This window comes from Nyctibius grandis, chromosome 32 (assembly GCF_013368605.1).
Source record: "Nyctibius grandis isolate bNycGra1 chromosome 32, bNycGra1.pri, whole genome shotgun sequence".
Taxonomy (NCBI): domain Eukaryota; kingdom Metazoa; phylum Chordata; class Aves; order Nyctibiiformes; family Nyctibiidae; genus Nyctibius; species Nyctibius grandis.
The window spans coordinates 69442-94592 of record NC_090689.1 but is presented as its reverse complement, the minus strand read 5'-3'; the positions used below and the strand labels follow the sequence as shown (position 1 = coordinate 94592).

The 25151-nt window shown below is 61.0% G+C and overlaps 1 protein-coding gene across 1 annotated transcript; it reads right to left on the bottom strand.

Annotated features, from left to right (window-relative positions):
* Positions 1 to 4287: 4287 nt before the first annotated feature.
* Positions 4288 to 18417, bottom strand: LOC137675223 (myosin-6-like). Its single transcript, XM_068421263.1, has 38 exons — positions 18238 to 18417; positions 17635 to 17778; positions 16812 to 16968; positions 16593 to 16620; positions 16382 to 16490; positions 16195 to 16287; positions 16006 to 16069; positions 15171 to 15269; positions 14927 to 15030; positions 14327 to 14465; positions 13950 to 14218; positions 13485 to 13655; positions 13036 to 13345; positions 12854 to 12927; positions 12627 to 12714; positions 12425 to 12542; positions 12211 to 12334; positions 11872 to 12008; positions 11655 to 11781; positions 11421 to 11549; positions 11077 to 11319; positions 10644 to 10820; positions 10397 to 10542; positions 10224 to 10314; positions 9378 to 9767; positions 9162 to 9288; positions 8904 to 9022; positions 8111 to 8307; positions 7620 to 7803; positions 7378 to 7543; positions 7167 to 7291; positions 6785 to 7093; positions 6478 to 6681; positions 6130 to 6255; positions 5746 to 6021; positions 5110 to 5205; positions 4450 to 4584; positions 4288 to 4365 (listed from the first exon to the last, which is right to left on the bottom strand). The coding sequence occupies exons 1-38, from the start codon at positions 18415 to 18417 to the stop codon at positions 4345 to 4347; spliced, it is 5796 nt and encodes a 1931-aa protein (XP_068277364.1). The 3' UTR covers positions 4288 to 4344.
* Between the last annotated feature and the right edge of the window lie 6734 nt (positions 18418 to 25151).

Below are 25151 nucleotides of genomic sequence, written 5' to 3'. Positions count from 1 at the left end.
TGGGCACACTGCTGCCTCATATTCAGCTGCCCATCGATCAACACCCCCAGGTCCTGTTCTGCCAGGCAGCTTTCCAGACACTCTTTCCCCCAGCCTGTAGCGGTGCATGGGTTGTGGTCCAAGTGCAGGACCTGACACTTGGCCTTGTTGCTCCTCATATATTTGTCCCCATCCCATCAATCCAACCTCTCCAGACCCCTCTGCAGAGCCTTCCTACTCTCCAGCACATCAACACTGCTCCCCACCTTGGTGTCGTCTGTGAACTGACTGAGACTGCACTTGATCCCCTCATCCACATCACTGATAAAGACATTAAAGAGAACTGGTCCCAACACTGAGCGCTGAGGAACACCACTTGTGACCGGCCCCCAACTGCATTTAACTCCATTCACCACAGCTCTTTGGGCCGGGCCATCCAGCCAGTTTTTACCCAGCGAAGTGTACGCCCATCCAAGCCACGAGCAGCCAGTTTCTCCAGGAGAATGCTGTGGGAGACAGCGTCAAAGGCTTTACTAAAGTCCAGGTAGACAACATCCACAGCCCTTCCCTCATCCAGTAAGCAGGTCATCTTGTCATAGAAGGAGATCACGTTAGTCAAGCAGGACCTGCCTTTCATAAACCCACGCTGACTGGCCTGACCGCTTAGTTGTCCTGTATGTGCTCCATGATGGCACTCAAGATGATCTGCTCCATAATCTTCCCCAGCACCGAGGCCCCAGTGCCTCGCAGTTGCCTCCCAGTTGCTCCCAGCCACTCCCAGTTGCCCCCTAGTTGCCCACAGTCACCTCCCAGTCACTCCCAGTTGCCTCCAGTCATCCCCCAGTACCTCCCAGTTGCTCCCAGTGCTCCCCAGTCACCCCAGGGTGCCTCCCAGTCAGTCCCAGTTGCCCCCAGCCCCCCCCGCCCCGCCTCCCAGCCCACTCTAGCCCCCCCCAGCAGCTCCCTGTCACTCCCAGTTGCTCCCAGTCACTCCCAGTTCCCCCCCCAGTCACTTCCAGTCTCTCCCAGCGCCCCCCCAGTCCCCTCCAGCCCTTTGGAGTCCCCCCCTAGTCTCTCCCAGTCCCCCCCACTTCCCCCCCATTCCCACACAACCTCCCTTTATCCCCCTGTCCCTGCAGCGCCTGTCACAGGGGGGCACGTGTGTGTCCCCCCGCCCCCCCAGCCCCTGCCCCACAGACCACGCCCACCCCAGGCCCCGCCCCCAGCCCCCGCTATGGGGCGGCCAGAGCCGGCCGCACCCTTCGATCTGGGGGTGCTGCGGACCCTGGGGGAGCGGCTGCTGGGGGGAGAGCTGGTATGGGGGGGCTATAGGTTGCTATGGGGTGCTATGGGGGGGTGTGGGGGGGCTGTGGGTGCTATGGGATGCTGGGGGTGGGCTATGGAGGGGCAGTGGGAGGCTATGGGGGCTATGGGGTGCTATGGGGGGGTATGGGGATCTGGGGTGCTATGGGGGGCTGTGGGGGGCCATGGGGGGCTATGGGGTGCTATCTGGGCTATGGGGCATGGGAGGGCTATGAGGGGCTGTGGGGTGCTGTGGGGGCTGTGGAGGGGGCTGGAGGGGCTATGGGGTACTATGGGGGGCTGTGGGGCGCTATGAGGGTCTGTGGGGTGCTGGGGGTGCATGGGGATCTGTGGGAGTTATGGGGCACTGGGGGCGCTATGCGGGGCTATGGGGTTCTGGGGGTGCTGGGGGGGTCCATGGGGGGCTATGGGGTGCTATGGGGGGGCTGTGGAGTGCTAGGGGTGCTGTGGGTGCTATGGGGCACTGGGGGGTGCTATGGGGGTGCTATGGGGGCTATGAGGCTCTGTGGTGGTGCTGTGGGGTGGCTATGGGGGGTGGGGGGCTCTAGGGGACCTTATGGGGGTGCTATGGGACTCTGTGGGGCGCTATGGGGCAGCTGTGGGGGGCTGGGGGGTGCTAAGGAACAGTGTGGGTCTCTATGGGAGTGCTATGGGGTGCTGGGGGGTGCTGGGGGGTCTATGGGGGGGCTGTGGGTGTTATGGGGCTCTGGGGCTTCAGGGAGGGGCTCTGTGGGGTGTTGGGGGGTTCTGCTGGGGGTCTGTGGGGGTGCTATGGGGCGGCTATGGGGTGCTATGGGGTTGCTGTGGGTGCTACGGGGCACTAGGGGGGCTATGGGGTGCTGGGGAGGAGCTATGGGGCTCTATGGGGCGCTGTGGGTGCTATGGGGCCCTGGGGGGTGCTGGGGGGTCCTACGGGTGCTAGGGGGGTGGCTATAGGTTGCTATGGGGCTCTATGGCATGGCTATAGGGCACTAGGGGTGCTCTGGGCGTGCTGTGGGGCTCTGTGGGGCTCCATGGGGTGCTGTGGGGCTCCTGGTGCCACCCAGGTGCTGTGGGGGGCCGTTGTGGGGCTCCTGGTCCCCCCCACATCCCCTCTGTGCCCCCCCATTCCCCTGTGCCCCCCATGTCCCCCCCAGGTGCTGTGTGGGGCAGTTGTGGGGCTCCTTGTCCCCCCCATGCCCCCCATGTCCCCCCTGTGCCCCCAGGTACTGTGTGGGGCAGTTGTGGGGCTTCTGGTACCCCCTGTGCCCCCCAGGTTCTCTGTGGGGCAGTTGTGGGGCTCCTGGTGCCCCCCACACCCCCCACTGCTGGCCCCAGCGCTGCTGCAGACGCTGGGGGGGTGGGGGATGCCCTCGGGGGGTGCCTCCTGTGAGACCCCCTCCACCTGCCCCCTGGCTATGGGCCCTGCCTGGTACAGGGCCCCACAGCCACCCCACGTGTCCCCTCCCTGGCCCCCGGTGTCCCCCGATGGCATCATCCCCTTGATGTCCCCCCTTGGTGTCCATCTTGGCATCTCCTGGTGTCCCGCCATAGCATCATCCCCTTGGTGTCCACCTTGGTGTCCCCCCATGATGTCATCCCCTTGGTGTCACCCCATAGTGTCCCCTCCCATGTCCCCATGGTGTCTCCCCATGGTGGTGTCCCCTGCATGTCCACCTCAGCATCTCCTGGTGTCCACCCATGGCATCATCCCCTTGGTGTCAGTCCATGGTGTCCCCTCCCATGGTGTGTCCCCCCACCCTCTGGTGTGTCCTCCCATGGTGGCATCCCCTGGTGTCCCCCCCATCGTGTTCCTCCTCCATGTCCATCTCAGCATCTCCTGGTGTCCCCTCATGACGTCGTCCCCTTGATGTCAACCCCATGGTGTCCCCTCCCATGTCCCCGTGGTGTGTCCCCCTCAGTGTCCCCTTGCTGTCCACCTTGACATCTCCTGGTGTCCCTTCTCATGTCCCCCATGGTGTCTTCCTCATGTCCTTATGGTGTCCCCTCATGTCCCCATGGTGTCCTCTTCATGTCCCATGGTGGCCCCTCATGTCCCCCACAGTGTCCTCCATGGTCTTCTCCTCATGTCCTCCATGATGTCCTCATGTCCCCATGGTGTCCCCCTCATGTCCCCATGGTGTCCTCACTCGGCCATGGTGTTCCACGTGTCCTCATGGTGTCCCCACACATCCTCTCATGTCCCCGTGGAGTCCTCCATGATGTCCTCCTCATGTCCCCATGGTGTCCCCTCATGTCCCCATGATGTCCCCCATGGTGTCCTTCTCCTGTCCTCTCTCATGTCCCCATGCTGTTGCCCCCCCAGGACCTCCTCCGGGCCTTCAGCGGAACCATCATCTTCCTCTTAGTGGCCATGGTGGCTCTGGTGTCCTCCCGCGACGCCTTGGCTGCCACCATGTTCGTGAGTGTCCACCCCCGCCAAAACCCCACCCATCCCACCCCACACCCTACCCCCTTGGCTGACCAAGCCCTGCTCCCCTTTTCCTCCTCCTCCCCAGACCTTCAGCCTCATCCTCTCCTTCCTCTTCGCCTTTCACGTCTTCGTCACCTACCACACCCGGGTGGCCCTGGCGGAGGGACAGGGTGAGTTATGGGGTGGGGTGGGGGAGGGGCTAGGGGACATCGGGGTCCCTTCGGGTGGGGGAGGGGCAGCCATCTTCTCCAACCTCTTTCTCTTCCAGACCCCGACAAGGACTCGACCTAATGGGAACTCACCACACCCCAAAACTGGAGTCCCATCATGCCCCGGTGCCCCACCCCACAGCCCCACCCCATAACCCCACCCCCACTTTTCGACGCCATTTAAAACCTCTCTCCACTACTTGATGCTTCTCTGTGGTCGTGTTGGGTGGGGTGGCGTGGTCGAGGAGACATTGTGTCCCTCCCCCAGCCCACCCCCGGACACCCAGGCGTTCTTCCCTTCATTGTTAATTAATTAATGATCTACTTCTACATAGTTAGGCCCCTGCCTTGGACAGGGGAGGGTCACTCGTGGTGGTGGTGGGATCACTTGTGGTGGTGGGGTCACTCATCATGGTGGGGTCACTCCTCATCGTGTAGCTTCTGGGGTGGGAGAGAAGATGGAGGGTGAGGGGGCGGCCATGGGGCAGCCGTGGGGTGGCCATGGGGCAGGGGGGAAGGTCTCACCTTGGCTCCGACATCGCGGCTCTTGGCCTGCAGCTTGTTGGCCTGGGCCTCGGCCATGTCGGCGCGTTCCTCTGCCTCGGCCAGCTCGTGCTGCGCCTTGCGGCACTTGGCCAGGTTGGTGGTGGCCTGTTCCTCCTGGGGGGGGTGGGGGGCTTAGGGGGGCTGCCCTGCCCGGCTGTCCCACCATCCAACCAACCATCCAATCAACCAAGCAACCGTCCAACAAACTGACCAACCAACCATGCAACTGACTGACCAACCATCCAACCAACAAACCAACCATTCAACCAAACAAACACCCAACCAACCAACCATCCACCCAACCAACCACTCAACCAACCAACCATCCAGCCAACCAACCACTCAACCAACCACACAACTACCCAACCAACCAACCATCCAGCCAACCAACCACTCAACCAACCACACAACCATCCAACCAACCAACAAGCCAACCATCCAATCATACAACCAACCAACCATCCAATGAACCAACCATCCAAGAAACTACCCAACCACCCAACCATTTCACCACCCACCCTCGTTGTCTCTCCATCCATCCATTCATCCATCCATCCATCCATCTGTCCATCCATCCTGCTCCTCCATCTCTCTCACAGTCACTCCCCTTCCTCCGCCCACCCCTCCCCGGCCACCCACCGCCTCCTCCGCCTGCCGCTTGTAGGCCTTGACTTTCATCTGCAGCTTGTCCACCAGGTCCTGCAGCCGCAGCAGATTCTTCTTATCCTCCTCCGTCTGCGGGGAGCAGAGAGAAGGGGTTGGAGACCCTCTCCACTCGCCGTGTCTCAGTTTCCCTGCCCGGAGACCTCCTGGGCAGGGATCAGGGGAGGCTGAGACATGGTGTATCTACAGCCACTGGGTCAATCATTCTAGGTCATGGGTGAGATCTAGGTCTCTTATGTCCTGTATCTCCATGGGTATGGAGGCAATGAGCGATGTTCTGGGTCATCTGTGTCCCTACAACCACCAGGTTATCCATGTTCTGTCTCCATGGATATATGTGCAGGGGGGTCATGTTGTCGGCCACCAGGTCAATGTTCTGGGTCACCCATGTCCCTGTGGCCACCAGGTCAACCACGTTCTAGCTCCCTATGGGCAGAGGGTGATGTTCTGGGTCAGCCGTGTCGCTCTGGCATTGGGTCAACCATGTTCTAGGTCACGCTACAGCGTTGGACTTAGAGGCAGTGGGTGGTCTAGGTCAGCCGTGTGGCCACAGAGGTCCCTGTGGGCACAGGGCCAGCGAGTGACCTTCTGGGCCACCCCCCGCACCCCCACCTGGTAGCTGAGCTCCTTGACACGCCGCTCGGACTTGCGGAGGCCCTTAACACTCTCGGCGTGGCGCTTCTGTTCGGCCTCCAGCTCGTTCTCCAGCTCCCTCACACGGGCCTCCAGCTTCTGCAGCTGCTTCTTGCCCCCCTTGAGGGCCAACTGCTCAGCCTCATCCAGCCGCAGCTGCAGGTCCTTGATGGTCTGCTCCATGTTCTTCTTCATCCGCTCCAGGTGGGCGCTCGTGTCCTGCTCCTTCTTCAGTTCCTCTGCCATCATGGCCGCCTGCCCAAGGGGAGAAGTGAGCAGAGCAGGAGCTCCGAGGCATGTTCTCCACCACCCAATGGTGGAAGGGGTCCTAGATGCCGGTCCCCACTTGCCCACAACACTCACGTCAGTGATGGCCTTCTTGGCCTTCTCCTCGGCATTGCAGCACTCCTGGACGGCCTCCTCCACCTCCACCTGCAGCTGGGATATGTCACCCTCCAGCTTCTTCTTCTGGTTGATGAGGCTGGTGTTCTGGAGGTGGAGGAGGTGCTCTCAGGGGTGGCCTTAGGGCTGCTGCCCCAGCCTTCTGCAGCCACACAGGGCTTATAACCCCTCCCCAGGCATCAAGGATATCCAGAAGGAGGTGATCTTGGTAACTCAAGGCAGAAGAAGGCCCCAGCTGTGGTTCCACCAGGGCTGGAGCATCCCTGGGTGGAGCTAAACTTCTCTCCTCAGAGATAAGTGAGGTCTCACCTGCGAGTGGAGGAACTGGACCCTCTCGCTGGCCTCCACCAGTTCCTGCTCAGCCAACTTGCGTGCCCTCTCCGTCTGCTCCACCACCGCCCGCAGCTCCTCCAGCTCTGACTGTAGGAGGTTGTTCCTCCTCTCCACCATGGCCACGTTCTCCTTCAGCTCCTCGTTGGCCCTCACCGTGTCGTCTAGCTGCAGTTGGGTGTCCTGGCAGTGGGACAAGAGGGGATGGACCTCAGCCAGCACCTCTGCAGAGCTGAGAGGACCTCCTCAGAGGTGGGACACCTCACCTTGAGGTGGGGCACCTCACCTTGAGGTGGGCCTGAGCTGCCTTCAGGTGGGCCTGGGCCTCGGCCGCCAGGCGGTTGGCGTGCCCAAGCTGGATCTCCATCTCGTTGAGGTCACCCTCCATCTTCTTCTTCAACCTCAGGGCCTCGTTGCGGCTGCGGGTCTCGGTGTCCAGCGAGGTCTGCAGCGAGTCCACTGCCCGCAGGTGGTTGCTCTTGGCCTGCTCCATCTCCTCATCCTTCTCGGCCAGCTTGCGCTCGTAGTCCGCCTTCACTTGGTTGAACTCCAGCTGCGCCCTCAAGATCTTCCCCTCCTCGTGCTCCAGCGAGGCCTGGGGGGGGACAGAGAGGACATTGAGGACCACGGAGGAGACCAGGAGAAGGTGGGGACGTGCATTGGCTCACCTCAGCCTCCTCCAGTGCAGCTTGAAGCTCCAGCTTCTCGGTGTCCAGCTGCTTCCGGACCTTCTCCAGCTCGTGGATGGTTTTGTGACTGGCACCCAGCTGTTCTGTGAGGTCTGAGATCTCCTCTGCTCCGTGGGGGGAGATCCCATCAGGTCACGGGTAAGGTGGTGGAGAAGAGTGGGGGTGGGCAGGGGGAGGACCGTGGTCTCACCTTGGAGGTTCTTGTTCTCCCTCTTAAAGGTCTCCAGGTGCTCGAGCGACTCCTCGTAGGCGTTCTTCAGCTTGAAGAGCTCAGTGCTGAGGGACCTGGCCTCCTTCTGTGACGCCTCCAGCTCCGTCTGTGACTCCTCGAACTTCTGCTTCCACTCGGCCACCACCTGGGGCCAAGCCAGCGGTCACCTAGTCCCCACTTGTCCCCATCTCCCCCCCACCATCGCCGCCATCTGCTCCCACCTTGTCGAAGTTCCTCTGTTTCTTGTCCAGGGCAGCGGTGGCCACATTTGACCGCTCCAGATCCGCCATCAGGTCCTCAATCTCGTTCTGCAGACGGTGCTTGGTCTTCTCCAAGGAGGAGCACTTGGCATTGACGGCCTCCACCGCCTCCTCAGCCTCCTGCAGCCGCTGGGCCAGCTTCTTCCTACCAGACGTACGGGAGAAACCTACACGTGACCTGTCAGCCCGTGGAGCCCTTGTCAGCTGGTCACCCCCAAAGTGAAGATGCTTGAGAGCAAGATGGTGGTAGGACTCGTGAAGTTCGTGGATGGTCTAGGTTACTCAACAAAGGTTCTAGGTCCTCAAATCAGACTCTAGATATACCAAGTGTGAAGACACCCAATGGCCTGGGTGGTGGCCACTGGAAGGAAGAGGGGAGGTGGGGACCGGCGAGCCCAGGCAGGTGTCACCACCCACAAGAGAGCTGCAGTGTCCACAGGGAGATGACTCACTTGGCCTCCTCCAGCTCCTCGGTGCGCTGGATGGCGTCTGTCTCGTACTTGGTCCTCCACTGCACCATCTCAGAGTTGGCCTTGGAGAGCGACCGCTGGAGCTCGGCCTTGGCCTCCGTCTCCTCCTCGTACTGTTCCCGCAGCAGGTCGCAGTCGTGCCGGGCTGACTGGAGGGCATGGGCCAGCGCATTCTTGGCCTGGGGAGGGCGGGTGAGGAGAAGGTGGGACCATTTGGTCCACATCACCTTGAGTTACCTCGAGGTCCTCCAACTCAGGAAGTGGTGGGGTTTCTCAGCCTAACATTCTCTAGACCATCCCAACCCAACCTCAACACCTCGAGACCCACTCAACCATTTTTAGGCCGGCCCAGTCTGACTCCACCTGGTCCAAAGCCACCCAACCACCTGTAGACCAATCCAACTGCCTCCCAGCTGACCTGCTCAGCCCAACCCATCCACCATTAGACCAAAGCCACCTGACTCAACCACCCTTAGATGGAACCACCCTTAGAGGGAACCACATTTAGATGGAACCACCTTCAGATGGAACCATCCTTAGACAGAACCACCCTTAGATGGAACCACCTTCAGATGGAACCACCTTCAGATGGAACCACCTTCAGATGGAATCATCCTTAGACAGAACCACCCTTAGATGGAACCACCCACACCAACCAGCCTGAACTTGACTCCTTTTTGGTGCTACCACCATGAGGGTGAAGAAGACCTCGTCCTGTGGCCCCCTGGAGACTCCCAGCCTGCAGTGGTCTTCTCTGCCCTGCCACAAACCTCACCTTCATTTCCTCCTCCAGCTGCCTCTTCAGGTCCTCCATCTGCTGGGTGTAGGACTGCTTGCCCCTGGTGAGCTGAGAGATGAGGGCCTCCTTCTCCTCCAGCTGGCGGGACAGCTCTCCTGCAGAGGTGGGGAAGGTCTTTAGGGGTGGGGCAGGGGCTGAAGATGTGGGGCGGGGGGTGAAGATGTGGGGTGGGGGGTGAAGATGTGGGGCGGGGGGTGCCGTGGGGCGGGGGGTGCCGTGGGGCGGGGCTCCCACCGTTCTTGGACTGCAGCTTGGCCTGCTGGGTGCTGGTGTCATTGAGGACTCGTTGGGTCTCCTCCAACTTAGCCCGGTGCTCGGCTGCCTGGTCCTCCAGGGTGCGGCAGACCTTCTCCAGGCCCACCTTAGAGGAGCAAGGGATGGAGGGGAGGAATGAAGCAGGAGGCTGTTGGCCGTGGTGGCAATGAGATGTCCACCTGGGCCTCCTCTTACCTTGGCCTTGACCAGTTGTTCCATGTTGGAGCCGAGGTCATCCAGCTCCAGCTTGAGCTCACTCTTCTCCTTCTCCAGCTTCTGCTTGACACGCTGCAGGTTGTCGAGCTGCTCGCTGAGCTCGGCCACACTGTCAGCATGCTTCTTGCGCAGGGTGGCGGCCGTGGCCTCGTGCTGCAGTGTGGCCTCCTCCAGGTCCCGCCGCAGCTTCTGGAACTCTGCCTCCTGTTTCTTGTTGAGCTCGAGCTGCACCGAGGTGGCACCGCCTGCCTCCTCCAGCCGCTCGCTGAGCTCCTCCAGCTCCCGTGACAGGTCCGAGCGTAGCTTCTCCACCTTGGCCCTGCCTGTCCGCTCCACTTCCAGCTCCTCCTCCAGCTCCTCCAGTCGCGCCTGCGCTCCGGGGACAGGGACACCCTCATCGGGCTTGACTCCACCCAACTCATCCGCTCAATTCAACTCAATCAACTGGAGACTCAACTCAACCCAATTCAACCCAACAGACTGGAGACTCTTCAGCTCAACTCGACCAAACCAGCTGGAGGGTCTACAACTCAAGTCAATCCAACCAACAGGAGACTCTTCAGCACAACCAACTGGAGACTCTTAAACTCAATTCAGCCCAACTCAAATCATTGGAGACTCTTCAACTGAACTCAACCCAACCAGCTGGAGACTCTTCATCCAAACCAGCTGGAGAGTCTTCAACTTAACTCAACTCAGCCCAACCATCTGGAGACTCTTCAAGCCAACTCAGCCCAACCCAGCTCATTGGAGACTCTTCAGCCCAACTCAACTAGCTGGAGGCTCTTCAGCCCAGCCCAACCAGGCAGAGATGAGATCCCTCACCTGCAGCTCTTTCAGCTTCTTCTGGAGCTGCAGAGCCAGTGCCTGCTCGTCCTCCATCTTGCTGTTCTGCTGATGGATCTCAAACTCTTTCCTGCGGAGGAAGGCACAGAGTGCTGAGGTCCCCACTTGCGCCCCCTGGCCTGGTCGGAGAGGAACGGGAGGTCTAGCCTCACTTCTTGAGCTTCTCCTCCAGCTGCTGTCTGTCATTCTCCAGGTCCATGATGTTCTCCTGAGCCAGCTTCAAGTCCCCTTCCAGCTTCCTCTTGGCCCGTTCCAGGTCCATCCGGATCTTCTTCTCCTGCTCCAGGGAGCCTTCGAGCTATGTGGAAACACAGAAATGGGAAGAAACCTCAGGTTCCCATCCTCTCTGCCCCAGGGAGCTCCTCAGCAGTGCCTGTGGTGAGACCAGCCCACACTCACGTCATCCGCCTGCTGTTCCAGCTTGACTTTGGCCTTGGTCAAGGTGTTGGCCTTGTCCTCCTCTGCCTGTAGGTCATCCAGCACTTGCTGGTGAGCTTCTTGCAGGGCCTTCTTCTCCTTTGTCAGCTTGGCGATGGTCTCGTCCAGTCCGGCCATCTCCTCAGTGAGGTTCTTGACCTGCAGGAAAGGAAACATCAGCTTGGGTCTCCTCAACCCAACGCAACCAGCCTTGGGCCTTCTCAACCCAACCCAACCAGCCTTGGGGCTCCTCAACCCAACCCAACCAGCCTTGGGGCTCCTCAACCCAACCCAACCAGCCTTGGGGCTCCTCAACCCAACCCAACCAGCCTGGGCTGTTGGGGCCAACAACCCAAGCAGGCCAAGTTGACTCAAGTCTCCTCAGCTGGAGGTTGAGGCCTCTCCCCGCTTTCACCTTGTTCTCAGTGGCGTGTTTCTCCTTCTCCACCTTGGCCAAAGACAACTCCAGGTCATCGATGTCCTTCTTGAGCTCCGAGCACTCATCCTCCAGCTTCCTCTTCTTGGCCGTCAGCTCGGCGTTCATCTCCTCCTCATCCTCCAGCCTCTCTGTCAGCTCCTTCACCTTGGCCTCCAGCTGGATCTTGTTCTTGATCAGCTGGTCGCAGCGCTCCTCAGCATCGTTGAGGTTGTCCTGCTCCTGTGTTGTGACGGCAGTGAAGTGGGGTGGCTCTGGGGGTGGGCGGTAGTCACCCATGTCAAAAACCATTTGACATGGTTTTAGGGGGCGATCTCACTCACGGCCTGCACTTGGAGCTGAAGGTCGCTCTTCTCCTGCAGCATGGAGACCATCTTCTCCTCCAGCTCCTTCCGCCGGGCCTCCGACTTCTCCAGGGCCTCTTGCAGCCGCCCAAACTCCTCCTTCATGGTCTGCGCCAGAGGCCAGGAGACCAATAGTGGCGTCCAATCATTAACAACCCCCCAAACTCATCTCATTGGTTGTCCCAAGCCGCCCGCCCCGTCACATCCTCCCACCTGCATCTCCTTCTCTGTCTCAGCGCTCTTCAGCAAGGGCTTGATCTTGAAGTAGAGCTTCATCCAAGGCCAGTTCTTCACCCCCATGAAGGCCCTGATGTTCCACTGGATCACCAAGAGCGCGTCCCTACCAGGGGAGCACAGACGCTGCTACCCCATGGACCTGGTGACCTACCGGAGGTCCCTCCCCGAGGAGAAAGACCCGCCCCACTCTCACCGGCGCTCCAGGATCTTCTTGAACTCGATGCGCATGAGCTGACCCCGGGCTTGGGCCTGGATGCGGGTGATGATGCGAGCCAGACGCTCATCCCGCATCTCCTCCAGTAACCCCAGCAGCCCAGCCTTGAAGAAAACCTGGTGGAGGAAAGAGGTGGGTGAGGAAGGTTGGGGCGGGCAGGCAGGTGGGGTTGGTTGGGAAGGGTTGGTGGAGAAATGGATGGACCGATGGGTTGGCGGGGGGATGGAAGGACGGATAGAGCTGCAGATGGGCAGGTGGCCACATAGGTGGCAGTGGGACGACATTGTGGCTGGTGGAACAGAGACCATGTAACCTCACCTTGGTGTGGCCAAACTTGTACTGGTTGTGGTCGATGTCGAGGGAGCCCAGGAGCTTCTCGGCGCCTTTGCGGCTGTCGATGAACTGGCCCTCAGGGATGGCCGCGGGGTTCAGGATGCGGTACCTGGTGGCCAGAGAGCACAGGACACCCCGAGGTCAGGCCCGTGGTGGGGTTGTCCACCCCTGCCCACACCCCACGCCCCACGTCTGCTACCGCTGGCGGAAGTCCCCGTAGAGGATGCGGTTGGGGAAGCCCTTGCGGCAGATGCGGATGCCCTCCAGCACCCCGTTACAGCGGAGCTGGTGCATCACCAGGGGGTTGTCCATCACGCCTGGTGGCAAGGGTTAGAAGGGTGGGGTCAGCCACAAGCCACACCTACCACCCATCCCCATCCCTGACCCCACCCTTTTCTCACCCGGCTCCTTCCGCTCGTTAGGGATGAGGCAGCGAACAAAGTGGGGGTGGGTGGTCTTGAGGTTGGCCATCAGCTTGTTGAGGTTCTCCTGGGGAGGAGGGAGGAGGAGAGAAGAGGCTGACCAATGGGCCAGTGGGGGAGGAGCCAGGGGGCGGTGGGGCGACACTCTGTGCAGGGGGGTTGTCATCCCTCTGCCCCGTGGCCGGTCCCCTCCGTAGATCCCTCACCCGGTGCAGGGCTGAGACAGTCTGGAAGGAGGAACCTTTTTTCTTGGCTCCTTTCCCTTTCCCTCCGTCACCACCTGGGGAAAAGAGGGGTGGGGTGAGGTGGGAAAGGAGGTCACTTCTGGGGGCAACTGTCTTCTCCATCCACCCACCCACCCTCCGTCACCCAACCGTGGTCCACCCACCAGCGTCTGCCCCAGCATAGCTGGAGAAGAGGTTGGCCAAGAGCTTGAGCGCTGATTTCTGGTAGAGCCCCACCACCGTTTCGTTGAGGGGGTCCTTGTTCTTCTCCAGCCACCCGATGATGTTGTAGTCCACCGTGCCAGCGTAGTGGATGAGTGAGAAGTGGGCCTCTGGCTTCCCCTTGATGTTGCGTGGCTTCCCAAAGTTGGCCGACTTGCCCAAGTGATTATCAAAGAGCTTGGCCTTGAAGGTCATATCCGTGGCCTTGGGGAACATGCACTCCTCCTCCAGGATGGACATGATCCCCATGGGCTTGGGAGGAGAAGACCTCGTTGGCCGTGGAGGACACCAAGCACAAACAAACTGGCCAACTTTGGATGAGCTCCAATGGGAAGGGTCCTTCTCCAGGACCACACCCCTAGCCCCCGGGAGGCCCCAGGGGAGGCGGTACCTTCTCAATGAGGTCGATGCAGGCCTGGAGGTCCATGCCGAAGTCGATGAACTCCCACTCGATCCCCTCCTTCTTGTACTCCTCCTGCTCCAGCACGAACATGTGGTGGTTGAAGAACTGCTGCAACTTCTCGTTGGTGAAGTTGATGCAGAGCTGCTCGAAGCTGTTGAACTGGGGAGGGAGAGAGGGGACAGCCGACGGGGTCAACGGAACACCCAATGGGATCAACAGGGTCAACTTAACACCCAACAGGGTCAACATGATGCCCAATGGGGTCAACATGATGCCTAATGGGATCGATTGGGTCAACTGGACACTCAACAGGGTTAAGGCAAGGCCCAAAGAGGCTGCATTTCCACCAAAGGTCAAGGTGAAGCTTAAGGAGATCATCTCCACACCCAAGCAGAACGACCCCAACCCTCAGGAGGACCCCCGCAGCCGCCCCATGGCCCCCTCAGGCCTCACGTCGAAGATCTCAAAGCCAGCGATGTCCAGCACGCCGATGAAGTACTGCCGAGGCTGCTTTGTGTCCAGCGAGTTGTTGATCCTGATCACCATCCAGTTGAACATCTTCTCGTAGACAGCCTTGGCCAAGGCCCCGATGGAGTAGTACACCTGCTGGACGCTCTGCCCCTTGGTGACGTACTCGTTGCCCACCTTCACCCGGGGGTGGCACAAGCCCTTGAGAAGATCGGCCGAGTTCAGGCCCATCAGGTAGGCTGCCTTGTCGGCATCTGCCCAGTGTGGAGAAGACGACACAGGGTCAGGTCCCACCTCACTCCCGCCTTGGAGGAAGCCTGGTGGACACCAAAACCTGTGTCCATGCCCCGACCCCGACTCGCCTTCGGTGCCGTCCGGCTCTGCCTGCTCCTCCCGTTGCTTCTGCTTGAACTTCATATTGCCAAAGTGCATGATGGCACCCGTCAGCTTGTAGACACTGGCCTTCTCCTCGGCAGTGAAGCCCAGGACGTCGAAAGCGCTCTGAGGGATGGGGGAGGGGGTGTGGAAGAGGGCCCTGCCACCCCCACCGCCCAGCTGAGGGTGCAGCCATCTGCTGGCCACCGTCTCTGTGTCTCTGTGGCCTTCCTCGTCTTCAGCCTGGCCATCCGTCCGTGCGCTCATCGGTCCATGGGCTCATCGATCCATAGACTCATCCATCCACCTATGCTCTCATCCATCCATGGTCACATCCATCCACCCATAGTCTCATCCATCCATCCATGGTCTCATCCACCCACCCATGGTCTCATCTACTCATGGTCTCATCCACCCGTGGACTCATCCATCCATCCATGGTCTCACCCACCCACCTGAGGACTCGCTCATCCATCTCCTCTCCTACAACCCCCTCCCACTCTCTCCACCAGCCCATCCTCAGGCCCTTCCTCTTCTCCCCACCCGCGGGATGTCCACCTGCCTGCCCCCCACCCCGACCCACTTACATCGGTGGCCAGCAGCTCAGCCGAGTCATCGATGGAGGCCACGGTCACCTCTCCCTGGGAGATGTAGCCGTAGTCGTAGGGGTTGGTGGTGACCAGAAGCAGCTCTGCTCCGCAGTGGCCCAGGACGGAGACACAAAGGGGCCCCAAATTGTCCTCAAGTGCCCCAAGAAGGAGCAGGCGAGTCGGGGGAGGAGAAGAGCTGAGGCCAAGCATGGTGCCACCCCACCCCCCCACCCTGCCTCACCTGGCAGCTCTGGCTTCTTGTTGGAGAGGATCTGATAGAAGATGTGGTAGTTCCTCTCAGCCTTGAGCTGGAAGATGACACGGGACTTCTCCAGGAGGTCTGGGAGGGGGAGAAGGTGGATGCAGGTTGTGTTGAGGAGGTGGGTGGAGACATGAGGAGATGGATGGTGGGATGAGGAGATGGAGCCATGAGGAGATGGAGGTTGGGATGGGGAGGTGTAGGAAGACTTGAGGAGATGGAGGGATGATGAGATGGATGGAAGAGGAGATGGAGATAGAGGGTCAGGTGGGTGGTAGGATGAGGAGATGGATGGAGACAGGAAGAGATGGATGGTGGGATGGATGAGGAGAGGGACCAAGAGATGGACATGGAGGGTGAGATGGACAGTGGGATGAGGAGATAGAGAAGGAGGGATGGCTGGATGGTGGGATGAGGAGATGGATGGATGGAAGGAGGGATGGATGGAGATATGGAGAGATGGATGGATGAGGAGATGGAGACATGAGGAGATGGATGGAAACATGAGGAGATAGATGCTGGGATGAGGAGATGGAGGTTTGGATGAGGAGATCGATGGAGACATGAAGAGATGGAGACTCCAAGAGATGGAGTTATAGGGTTGGATGGATGGTGGTATGAGGAGATGGATGGAGGGATGATGGACAACCAGATGACATCTCATGGGTCCATCAACCCTGGGTATGGGGAGGGATGGATGGATGAGGAGATGGAGACATGAGGAGATGGAGACACCAAGAGACAGAGATGGAGATGGAGGGATGGTGGGATGAGGACATGGGTGGAGGGATGATGGACAACCCGATGTCGCACTCACAGGTCTCGATGTCGGCCGATGCCAACTTCCCTGTGGCCCCGAAATGGATGCGGATGAACTTCCCCTGGGAAAGCAGCGGTGGGAGGGGAAGGTGGCCACCTGCCCCCAGCAGGTCCCACCCCATAGACCCCGTCCCATCGAACCCACCCCACAGACCCCACCCCCACTGACCCCACCCACTCCACTCACGAATCGGGATGAGTTGTCGTTGCGGACGGTCTTGGCATTGCCGAAGGCCTCCAAGGCGGGGTTGGCCTGGATGATTTGGTCCTCCAGGGTGCCCTGGGGGGTGGGACAACATGGGTGGGTGGGGCTGGGTGTGGTCAGCACTGGAGGAAGCTCATGGCTATGAGGGGGCGTGGCCTGAGGACCCCACCTTGCTGCTATTGGCCGCCTCCTTCTTGCGGTCACCGATGGCGGCGATGCTGGCGAAGTATTGGATGACCCTCTTGGTGTTGACCGTCTTCCCTGCCCCGGATTCTCCACTAGAGGGCACCGGTGAGATGTTGGAGACCATCATGGCGACTTCTCCATCCTCACCCCATGCCACCGCTATGGGGTGGGGCCTGGGGGGGGGTGGGACTTACGTGATGAGGATGGATTGGTTCTCTCGGTCTGGTGGGAGAAGAGTCATGGTGGAGGGAGGAAGGGAGGGGAGATGGTTGGGGTTGAGACCCCAGGGAGGTCCAGGTGAGGTGGGACAAAGGTAGGACGGTGGGTGGGGCCTTGGGGGTCTCCATGCCCCCAGGGCCTGGTCAGGAGCTCATTTTTTAGGGGGAGGTGGTGTCCCGGTGGGAGGTCCCCACCTGTCAGCATGTTCTGGTAGGCGTTGTCGGAGATGGAGAAGATGTGGGGCGGAGCTTCACTCCGTTTCTTGCCCCGGTAGAAGGCCACCACCTCGGCATTGTAGACGGGCAACCACTTGTAGGGGTTGACAGTGACGCAGAAGAGCCCCGAGTAGGTCTGGAGAAGGAGTGGGGGGGGAGTCAGGGTCACTAGGTGCCACCTCACTAGGAGGGGACATCCCAGATCTAGGTGGCCCCAAGAGTTCTAGAGGTGGGACAGCTTGGTTCTAGGTAGCCCAAGGGGTCTGGAGAAGAGACATCCCAGTTCTAGGTGGCCTCAGGGGGTCCAGAGATGGGACATCTTGTGTCTTGTGGGCCTCAAGTGGTCAGGGGATGTGACATCTTGGGTCTATGTGGTCCCAAGGGGTCCAGGATGGGACATCTTTGGTCTTGGTGGCACCATGAGGTCCAAGGATGTGGTATCTTGGGTCTGGGTGGCCCAAGGGGTCTGGAAATGGGACTCCTTGCGTCTAGGTGGCCTCAGAGGGTCCAGGGATGGGATATCTTGGGTTTGGGTGGCCCCAAGATGCCAAGGATGGGACATCTCAGGTCTGGGTGGCCCCAGGGGTCTGGAGAAGGGACACCAGGTTCTAGGTGCCCCAAAGCCCACAGAGAAGCCACTCCAGGTTGTAGGTGACCCATAGACCTGCTGGAAGGCCCCTAGGGTTCTAGGTGCACCCCAAAGAGATTTAGGGAAGGGTGAGCAGGTTCCAGCCAGCCCATAGGCTGTGGAGCAGGCCCCGCCCACTTCCCAGCTGCCCTAGGGCCTTGTGGGAAGGCTCACATAGATCAACCAGGCAGCGTAGCGCTCCTTGAGGTTGTAGAGGACGGCGGGCTCATGGAGGAAGGTCAGCATGGCCATGTCCTCGATCTTGTCGAACTTGGGTGGGTTCTGCTGGTAGACCTCGGCCTCCTGCACCGTCATTGTCTGCCGGGGAGGGGGTACAGGGGGGGTGTTGAGGGGCGCCCCATGGCTTGGGAGGCACCCTGGGAGTTGGGTGGGGGGTGCTCCATGGGTTGAGGGGATCTCCCATGGGTTGGGCGGGTGTCCCATGGTTGGGGGGATCTCCTGTGCGTTAGGGGGTGCCCCATGGGTTGGGGGGTGTTTTCATGGGCTGGGGCATGTCCCCGTGGGTCGGGGCCCCCCCCATGGCTTGGGGCAGGTCCCCAAGAGTTGAGGGCCCCCCCCAAGGCTTGGGGGAATGCCCCCTATGGGGCCTGCTTCCCATGCCCCCCCTTTCCACCCCCAAAACTGCAACCCACCCCCCTCCACCCCTCTCCCCCATTAACCCTCCGCCCCCCAACTCCCCCATTAACCCCTCCCACCCCCATTCTCCTCCCCATTAACCCTTTCCCCCCCCTTTAACGCTTCCCCTCCCCTCCTCACCTCTCCCAGCTCTGTCTGGACGCTGACGTCACCGGCCCCGCCCCGCCCCAGCACCTGCCCCCGCACGAACTCCAGCCGGGGGTGGGGGACGAAGCACTCGCCGCGGGGGTCGAAAGGTCGCACCTGCCCCTCCCCCCGCCGCAGGAACGGGGCCGCCGCCCCCAGCTCCGCACCCTCCATCCTGCCCCCCCCCCCCCGGGACCACCCGTCACCCCGGGGGCCTGAGTGGGGGGCGCCGCCCCCGCACCACGCCCGGCCCCACCCGCCGCGTCCGCCCATGAGCCACACCCCTGGCCACGCCCGACCACCCCTGGCCACGCGTGGAGCCCCACAGCCACGCCCGGCCCCACCCGTGGAGCCCCACAGCCATCCAGGGACCCCTATAGCCACGCCTGACCCCATGCCCGACCCCTATAGCCATGGATAGAGCCCTATAGCCATGCATAGGCCCCTGTAGCCACACCCCGGCCCCACACCTGACCCCTAGAGCCACGCACAGACCCCTATAGCCGTGCAGGGACCCCTATAGCCCCCTGCACCCCCCCAGCGATGCCCCGCCCCCTCCATAGCGCCTCCCAGACCCTATAGGGCCCCACAAGCTCCTATAGCAGCCGCCCCCCCCACCTCCAGCCCCACGGCGCCACCCTCACCTGGAGTCTGTGGGGCGAGTAGGAGAGAGGGGGGAGCTGGGGGGCTGTGCCCCATAGATCCCTGTGCCCCATAGATCCCCCCTGTGCCCCATAGATCCCCCCTGTGCCCCATAGATCCCCCCTGTGTGCCCCATAGACCCCCTGTGCCCCCTAGATCTCCTGTGCCTCATAGTCACCCCTGTGCCCCAAAGACCCCCCGTGCCCCATAGATCTCCTGTGCCTCATAGTCCCCCCTGTGCCCCATAGACCCCCTGTGCCCCATAGTCCCCCCGTGTGCCCCATAGACCCCCTGTGTGCCCCATAGATCTCCTGTGCCCCAAGCCCCCCTGTGCCCCATAGATCCCCTGTGCCCCATAGTCCCCCCTGTGTGCCCCATAGACCCCCCCGTGCCCCATAGATCTCCTGTGCCTCATAGTCCCCCCTGTGACCCAAGCCCCCCTGTGCCCCATAGTCCCCCCTGTGTGCCCCATAGTCCCCCCTGTGTGCCCCATAGACCCCCCGTGCCCCATAGATCCCCTGTGCCTCATAGTCCCCCCTGTGCCCCATAGATCCCTGTGCCCTATAGATCCCTCTGTGCTCCATAGATCCCAGTGCCCTATAGATCCCCCTGTGTGCCCCATAGCCGCACCCCACCTCCCCCCAGCACCCCATATCCACCCCACATCCCCCCTCTGCCCCCCACATCCCCCTCCAGCCCCACACCCTCTCTCTCTGCCCCACACTGCCCACCCCGCAGCCCCACGGCCTTTATAGGGTGCTGTAAGGCGGGGGGGGAGGGGCATTCCGGGGGGGGGAGGGGTGTGAGAAAGGGAGGGGGAGGGGGCAGCCCCCCCTGCCCCAGCCTCATGGCGGCTCTATGGGGTCCCACAGATTCACCCCAGAGCAGAATCTACGGGGCAGAGGGGGATCCATGGGGCTCTATGGGGCAGAGGGGGGATCTGTGGGGCACGGGGGGCTATGTGGGGCTCTATAGGGGCTCTATGGGGCTTTATAGGGGGTCTATAGGGTTGGGGGGTCTCTATGGGGCGCTGGGGGGGCTGGGCCCCGTCCCTCCCCCCCCCCCCACAGAATGTGTCACCTCGTGGCCACTTGTCACCTCCGCGGGGACAAAGTGGTCGCTGTGTCGGGGGCGGCTGCCAGACCCCTCCCCCCCCGGCCCCACGGCGCCTCCGGAGCGGGGTGGGGGGGAGGGGCCGCGATAACCGACCCCCCCGACATGTCCCGATATAGAGCTGGCAGCGCCCGGCTGTCACCACCCCGCGGCGAGGGGACGGGGGGCCCCAGAGACACTCCCAGGGACACACAGAGCCCCGTAGATCCCATAGAGCCCCACAGAGCCCTATAGAGAACCTATAGAGCCCCACAGAGCCCTGTAGAGAGCCCCTCCCATCCAATAGATCCTCCTTTTCCCCATAGATCCCCCCTCTGCCCCACAGAGCCTCATACAGCGTCTATAGAGCCCCATAGGGACCCTATAGAGACCCTATAGATACCCACAGAGCCCCCTCTGCCCTATAGTAGCCCCATAGAACACCCCTCTGCCCCATAGAGCCCCATAGAGACTTTATAGAGCTCCCTCTGCCCTATAGAGCCCCACAGAGCCCCACAGAGCACTCCTCTGCCCTACAGATGCCCCTTTTGCCCAATAGAGTTCCATAGAGCCCCTCTCTGCCCTATAGATCCCCCTGCTGCCCTACAGAGACCCTATAGAGCCCCTCCTGTCCTATAGATGCTCCTCTTCCCCATAGAGCACCCCTCTGCCCCCTAGAGACCCATAGCGACCTTATAGGGCCCCACAGATCCCCCCTCTGCCCCACAGAGCCCCACAGAGCCCAGAGCCCCTATAGACACCCTATAGAGCCCCCTCTGTCCCATAGAGCCCCACAGAGCCCCTATAGAGCCCCCCTCTGCTCTATAGAGCCCCCCTTTAGTCCTATAGATCCCATATAACCCCCCTGCCCTATAGATCCTCCTTTGCCCCCCTCTGCTCTATAGAGCCCCCCCTGCCCTATAGAGTCCCCTCTGCTCCATAGAGCCCCTATAGAGCCGCATAGACCTATAGAGCCCCATAGAGACCCCTCTGCTCTTTAGAGCCCCATAGAGCCCCTCTCTGACTTATAGATCATCCTTCTGCCCTATATAGCCCCTATAGAGGCCCCCCTGCCCTATAGATCCTCCTCTGCCCCAAAGAGCCCCCCTCTGCCCCATAGAGACCCATAGACACCCTATAGAGCCACTATATAGCCACATAGATCCCCATAGACACCTATAGAGCCCCCTCTACACCATAGAACACCATAGGTCCCCTATAGAGCCCCCCCTGCCCTATAGAGCCCCCACAGAGCCCCTATAGAGCCCCATAGATCCCCATAGAGCTCCCATAGAGCCCCATAGAGCCCCCTCTGCCCCATAGATCCCCACAGAACCCCTACAGAGCCCCATAGATCCTCACAGAGCCCCCACAGAGCCACTCCAAGCCCCTCCAGGGCCTTCCTGCAGCCCCTCCCCCCACGGCCCCACTCCTGTGGGGGAGGGGCGCCACCCAGACGCAGGGTTGTCACGTGGGGGGGAGGTGAGAGGGGCAGGGTGACAGATGGGGGGAGGGGTGGGGGGACATGGGGCCTGGGAGGTCCTTGTGGGGTCACCTGGTTGTGGGGCACCATGGGGCAGGTTGAGGTTGCGGGGCACCATGGGGTAGGTTGAGGTCATGGGGCCCCATGGGGCAGGTTGTGGAGCACCATGAGGCAGGTTGAGATGTGCTGTGGGACAGCTTGAGGTTGTGGGGCACCATGGGGCAGATTGTGGGGCACCATGGGGCAGATGATGGTTGTGGGGCCCATGGGACAGGTTGTGGGGCACCATGGGGCGGGTTGAGATGCACCATGGGGCAGATCTTGGTTGTGGGGCACTGTGGGTCATGTGGTGTTGCGCTGTGGGGCAGGTTGCATCATGCCGTGGGGCGCGCCGGCTTGCCTGCTGGTGGTTGGCCATCTTGGGTGGGCTCCAGCCATCTCCTGAAGGCCACCATGTGGGGTGACCCACCCCACCACCCCCAACCACAGCCCCACATGAACCGCTGCTGTTCGGTGCTCATGGAGGTTGGGGGGCTGGGATGGGCGGGGCACTTGGGGGGCGGGGGACTTGGGGGGCCATGTTGGGGGGGTCGAGAGGGGAAAGGTTGAGGGGTCCAGAGCTTCACTCCTTGTTGAGTCCCTTCTGGTGGAGAAGGAGGAGATGGGAGCGTGAGTGTGGGGCGGCCACAGGGCAGCCGTGGGGCACGGGAGAAGGTCCCACCTTGGTGGTGCCGTGGCGGCTCTTGGCCTGCAGGGTGCTGGCCTGGGCCTGTCGGCGCGTTCCTCCGCCTGGGCCAGCTCGTGCTGCGCCTTGCGGCACGCGGCCGCTCACGGGGTGAGGCTGGGCCGGCTGCTGGACCCGTGACAGACGCTCTGTGTTAACCCGCCCCCCGCAAGGAGGGAAAGGGAAAAGGTAGGAGACTTACGGGCTGGAAAGTTAAAACAGGTTTAACAAACTCTAATAATGAAAGAAAATATAATAAGAACAAGGAAAATGATTAAATCTATACAAATATATACACAACCAAGATCAAGCTCCCCCGATGTCGGTCACGTCACCACCGGCACTGCAGGGCAGGCTCTGGGAGGGCCCAGGCTGGGCCCAGTGACGGACGGGAACTGGATTCAGGGATGCTCAATCGGGATCGGGGAAGCAGGAAAACAGACAGAGTCCTCTTTGGACACCGGCCATGGCAGAAGGGGCGAGAAGGAGCAGGGGCGAGACCCTCGTGATCCCCCGCTGTATACTGAGAATGACGTGTATGGGATGGAATACCTGCGTTGGTTCATTTTGGGTCACCTGTCCTGTCCGCTCCTCCCTGCAGGGGCGACCCTCCTGCGGCTCTTCACTCGGAAGCAGGGAGGAATTTGGCAGTGACCTTGGTTTCTCTAAGAATAAGGACAGCAAGAGCCTTTCTGCATAACATCCCTACCGGTGCCTCAGTGATAACTATAAATGTCGAGCGTTATCAGTCCTGCAATGAGACACTGTCTGCAGAACATGCAGGTAGTTTCAGAAAGTGCAGTTACTTAGCAGGAACTTAGCTGAAAGTAAAAATCACTGCAAGGAAAATTGGTCTGTTTTAGGCCAAACCAGGACAGCCAGGTTGGTGGTGGCCTGTTCCTCGTGGGGGGGTGGGGGGTCAGGGGGGCTGCCCCTCCCCAAATGTCCTGTCTGCCCCACCCAGCTGTCCCACCACCCATCCAGCCACCCATCCAACCAACTAACCTTCATCCACTCAACCATCCCACCTTCCAGCCATCCAACAATCTGGTCAACAACCCATCCATCCTGCCAGTCACCTGCTCCACCGTCCATCCAACCTTCTACCCACTCAACCTTCATCCTTCTGTCCCACCTTCCAGCCATCCAACCAACCTTCATCCAACCAACCACTCATCCAACCAACCAACTAACCACCCATCCAACCACCCAACCAACCATCCAACCAAGCAACCACCCACCCAAGCAACCAACCAACCATCCGAAAGTCCAACCACCAATCTTCTCAATCCTGCAACCCAGCTTCCATCCACCCAACCAACCTTCATCCTCTCAACCAACCAACCATCTACTCAACCATCCATCCAACCATCCCACCATCTATCCAACCTTCATCATCCCACCACCCCCCCCATCCCTCCCTTGACCCACCCCACTCCCCCCACCCCTTGACCACCCTTGGGACTCCCCACACCTCCTCCACCCCAGTCTCACCACCCTCTGCCCCTGCGTCCACGCCCTGCGGGGTCAGACCCCCGGGGGGACGTGGGGTCGTGTCCCCCACACAGCCCCTCGGGCACCCCCCAAGTCACCCCGACCGGGCAGGAGGGGGGGGTCTCCGTGCACCCACGAGCCCTGCTCACCCCAGGGACCCTCCCTGGCCCCCGCTCCCATCCCACCCCTCTGCAGGGGACTCTCTGCCCGCGGGTGTGGGACCAGGCAGGGCAGGGAGGGGACCTCTGCCTGGGTACCCTGGGGACACCCCCCAATGCCTGCTCCCGCCCCCATCCCCCCCCCCCCCGCGCAGCACAGCTGCGAGGTTTAGATTAGAGGATAAATGTGCTGAAAATAATTGCCTTAATGAGGAAAGGTTAATGAGGCTGCAAGCGCGCACTGCGGCCGCCAGCGCAGCCCAGGGCATGTGTTCGGGGCCACCTCGTCCCTGGGACCCCCCCCGGGGAAGTGCCCCCCATGGTCCCCGACACAGGGCACCAGGCTCCGAGCCCCCCCGGCAGGGAGTAGCTGGAGCCGAAATCCCGTGGGGCCACGTCCCGTCCCCAGCCCCATCCCCGTCCCGAGAGCGGGAACACGAGAGGGCTGTCGCGGCCTGCGGATCCCTGCCTGCACCCCTGCCTGCACCCCAACACCCATCCCTGCCTGCATCCCAACACCCATCCCTGCCTGCACCCCTCACCCTGCACCCCAACACCCATCCCTGCCTGCACCCCAACACCCATTCCTGCCTGCACCCCTCACCCTTCACCCCAACACCCATCCCTGCCTGCACCCCTCACCCTGCACCCCAACACCCATCCCTGCCTGCACCCCAACACCCATCCCTGCCCTGCCTGCACCCCGACACCCATCCCTGCCTGCACCCCTGCCTGCACCCCAACACCCATCCCTGCCCTGCACCCCAACACCCATCCCTGCCCTGCCTGCATCTCTGCCTGCATCCCTCACCCTGTACCCCATCTATCCCTCCCTACATGCCTGCCCATGCACCCCCCAAGCTGCACCCCTGCCCTTGGGTTGTCCGAAAAGCGGATTCGAGCCCGGCGTGCAATTACCCAATCTCACACGCTCAGGAGAGATATTGCATTTATGCTGCGGATGGTGCAAGGTGGAATTATCCACAGATCAAGCACCCCCATTACAAATCCCCGTACCGTTTTTGTACACTAAAAATTACGTGAAGTCATCCTTCTATTTGCATTACACACTTTTCATTGGTTACTATACCTAATTAACCATTAACATAAAGGCTTAATTTTAAAACTAATATTTCTGTCAAGGTTGATTTACATTTGACAATGGTCATTCTTTTACATTACCCAGGCCACACATCAAAGTCCTTTTGCTTTGGGGTACTTCTTTATTCTTTTTCCTTTGGCCAGCCTTCCCGTCTCCCTAGATGTAGATAAGGTGTTCGTGCTGTCCTCGAATGATTGCTTTTCTTCACGCTAG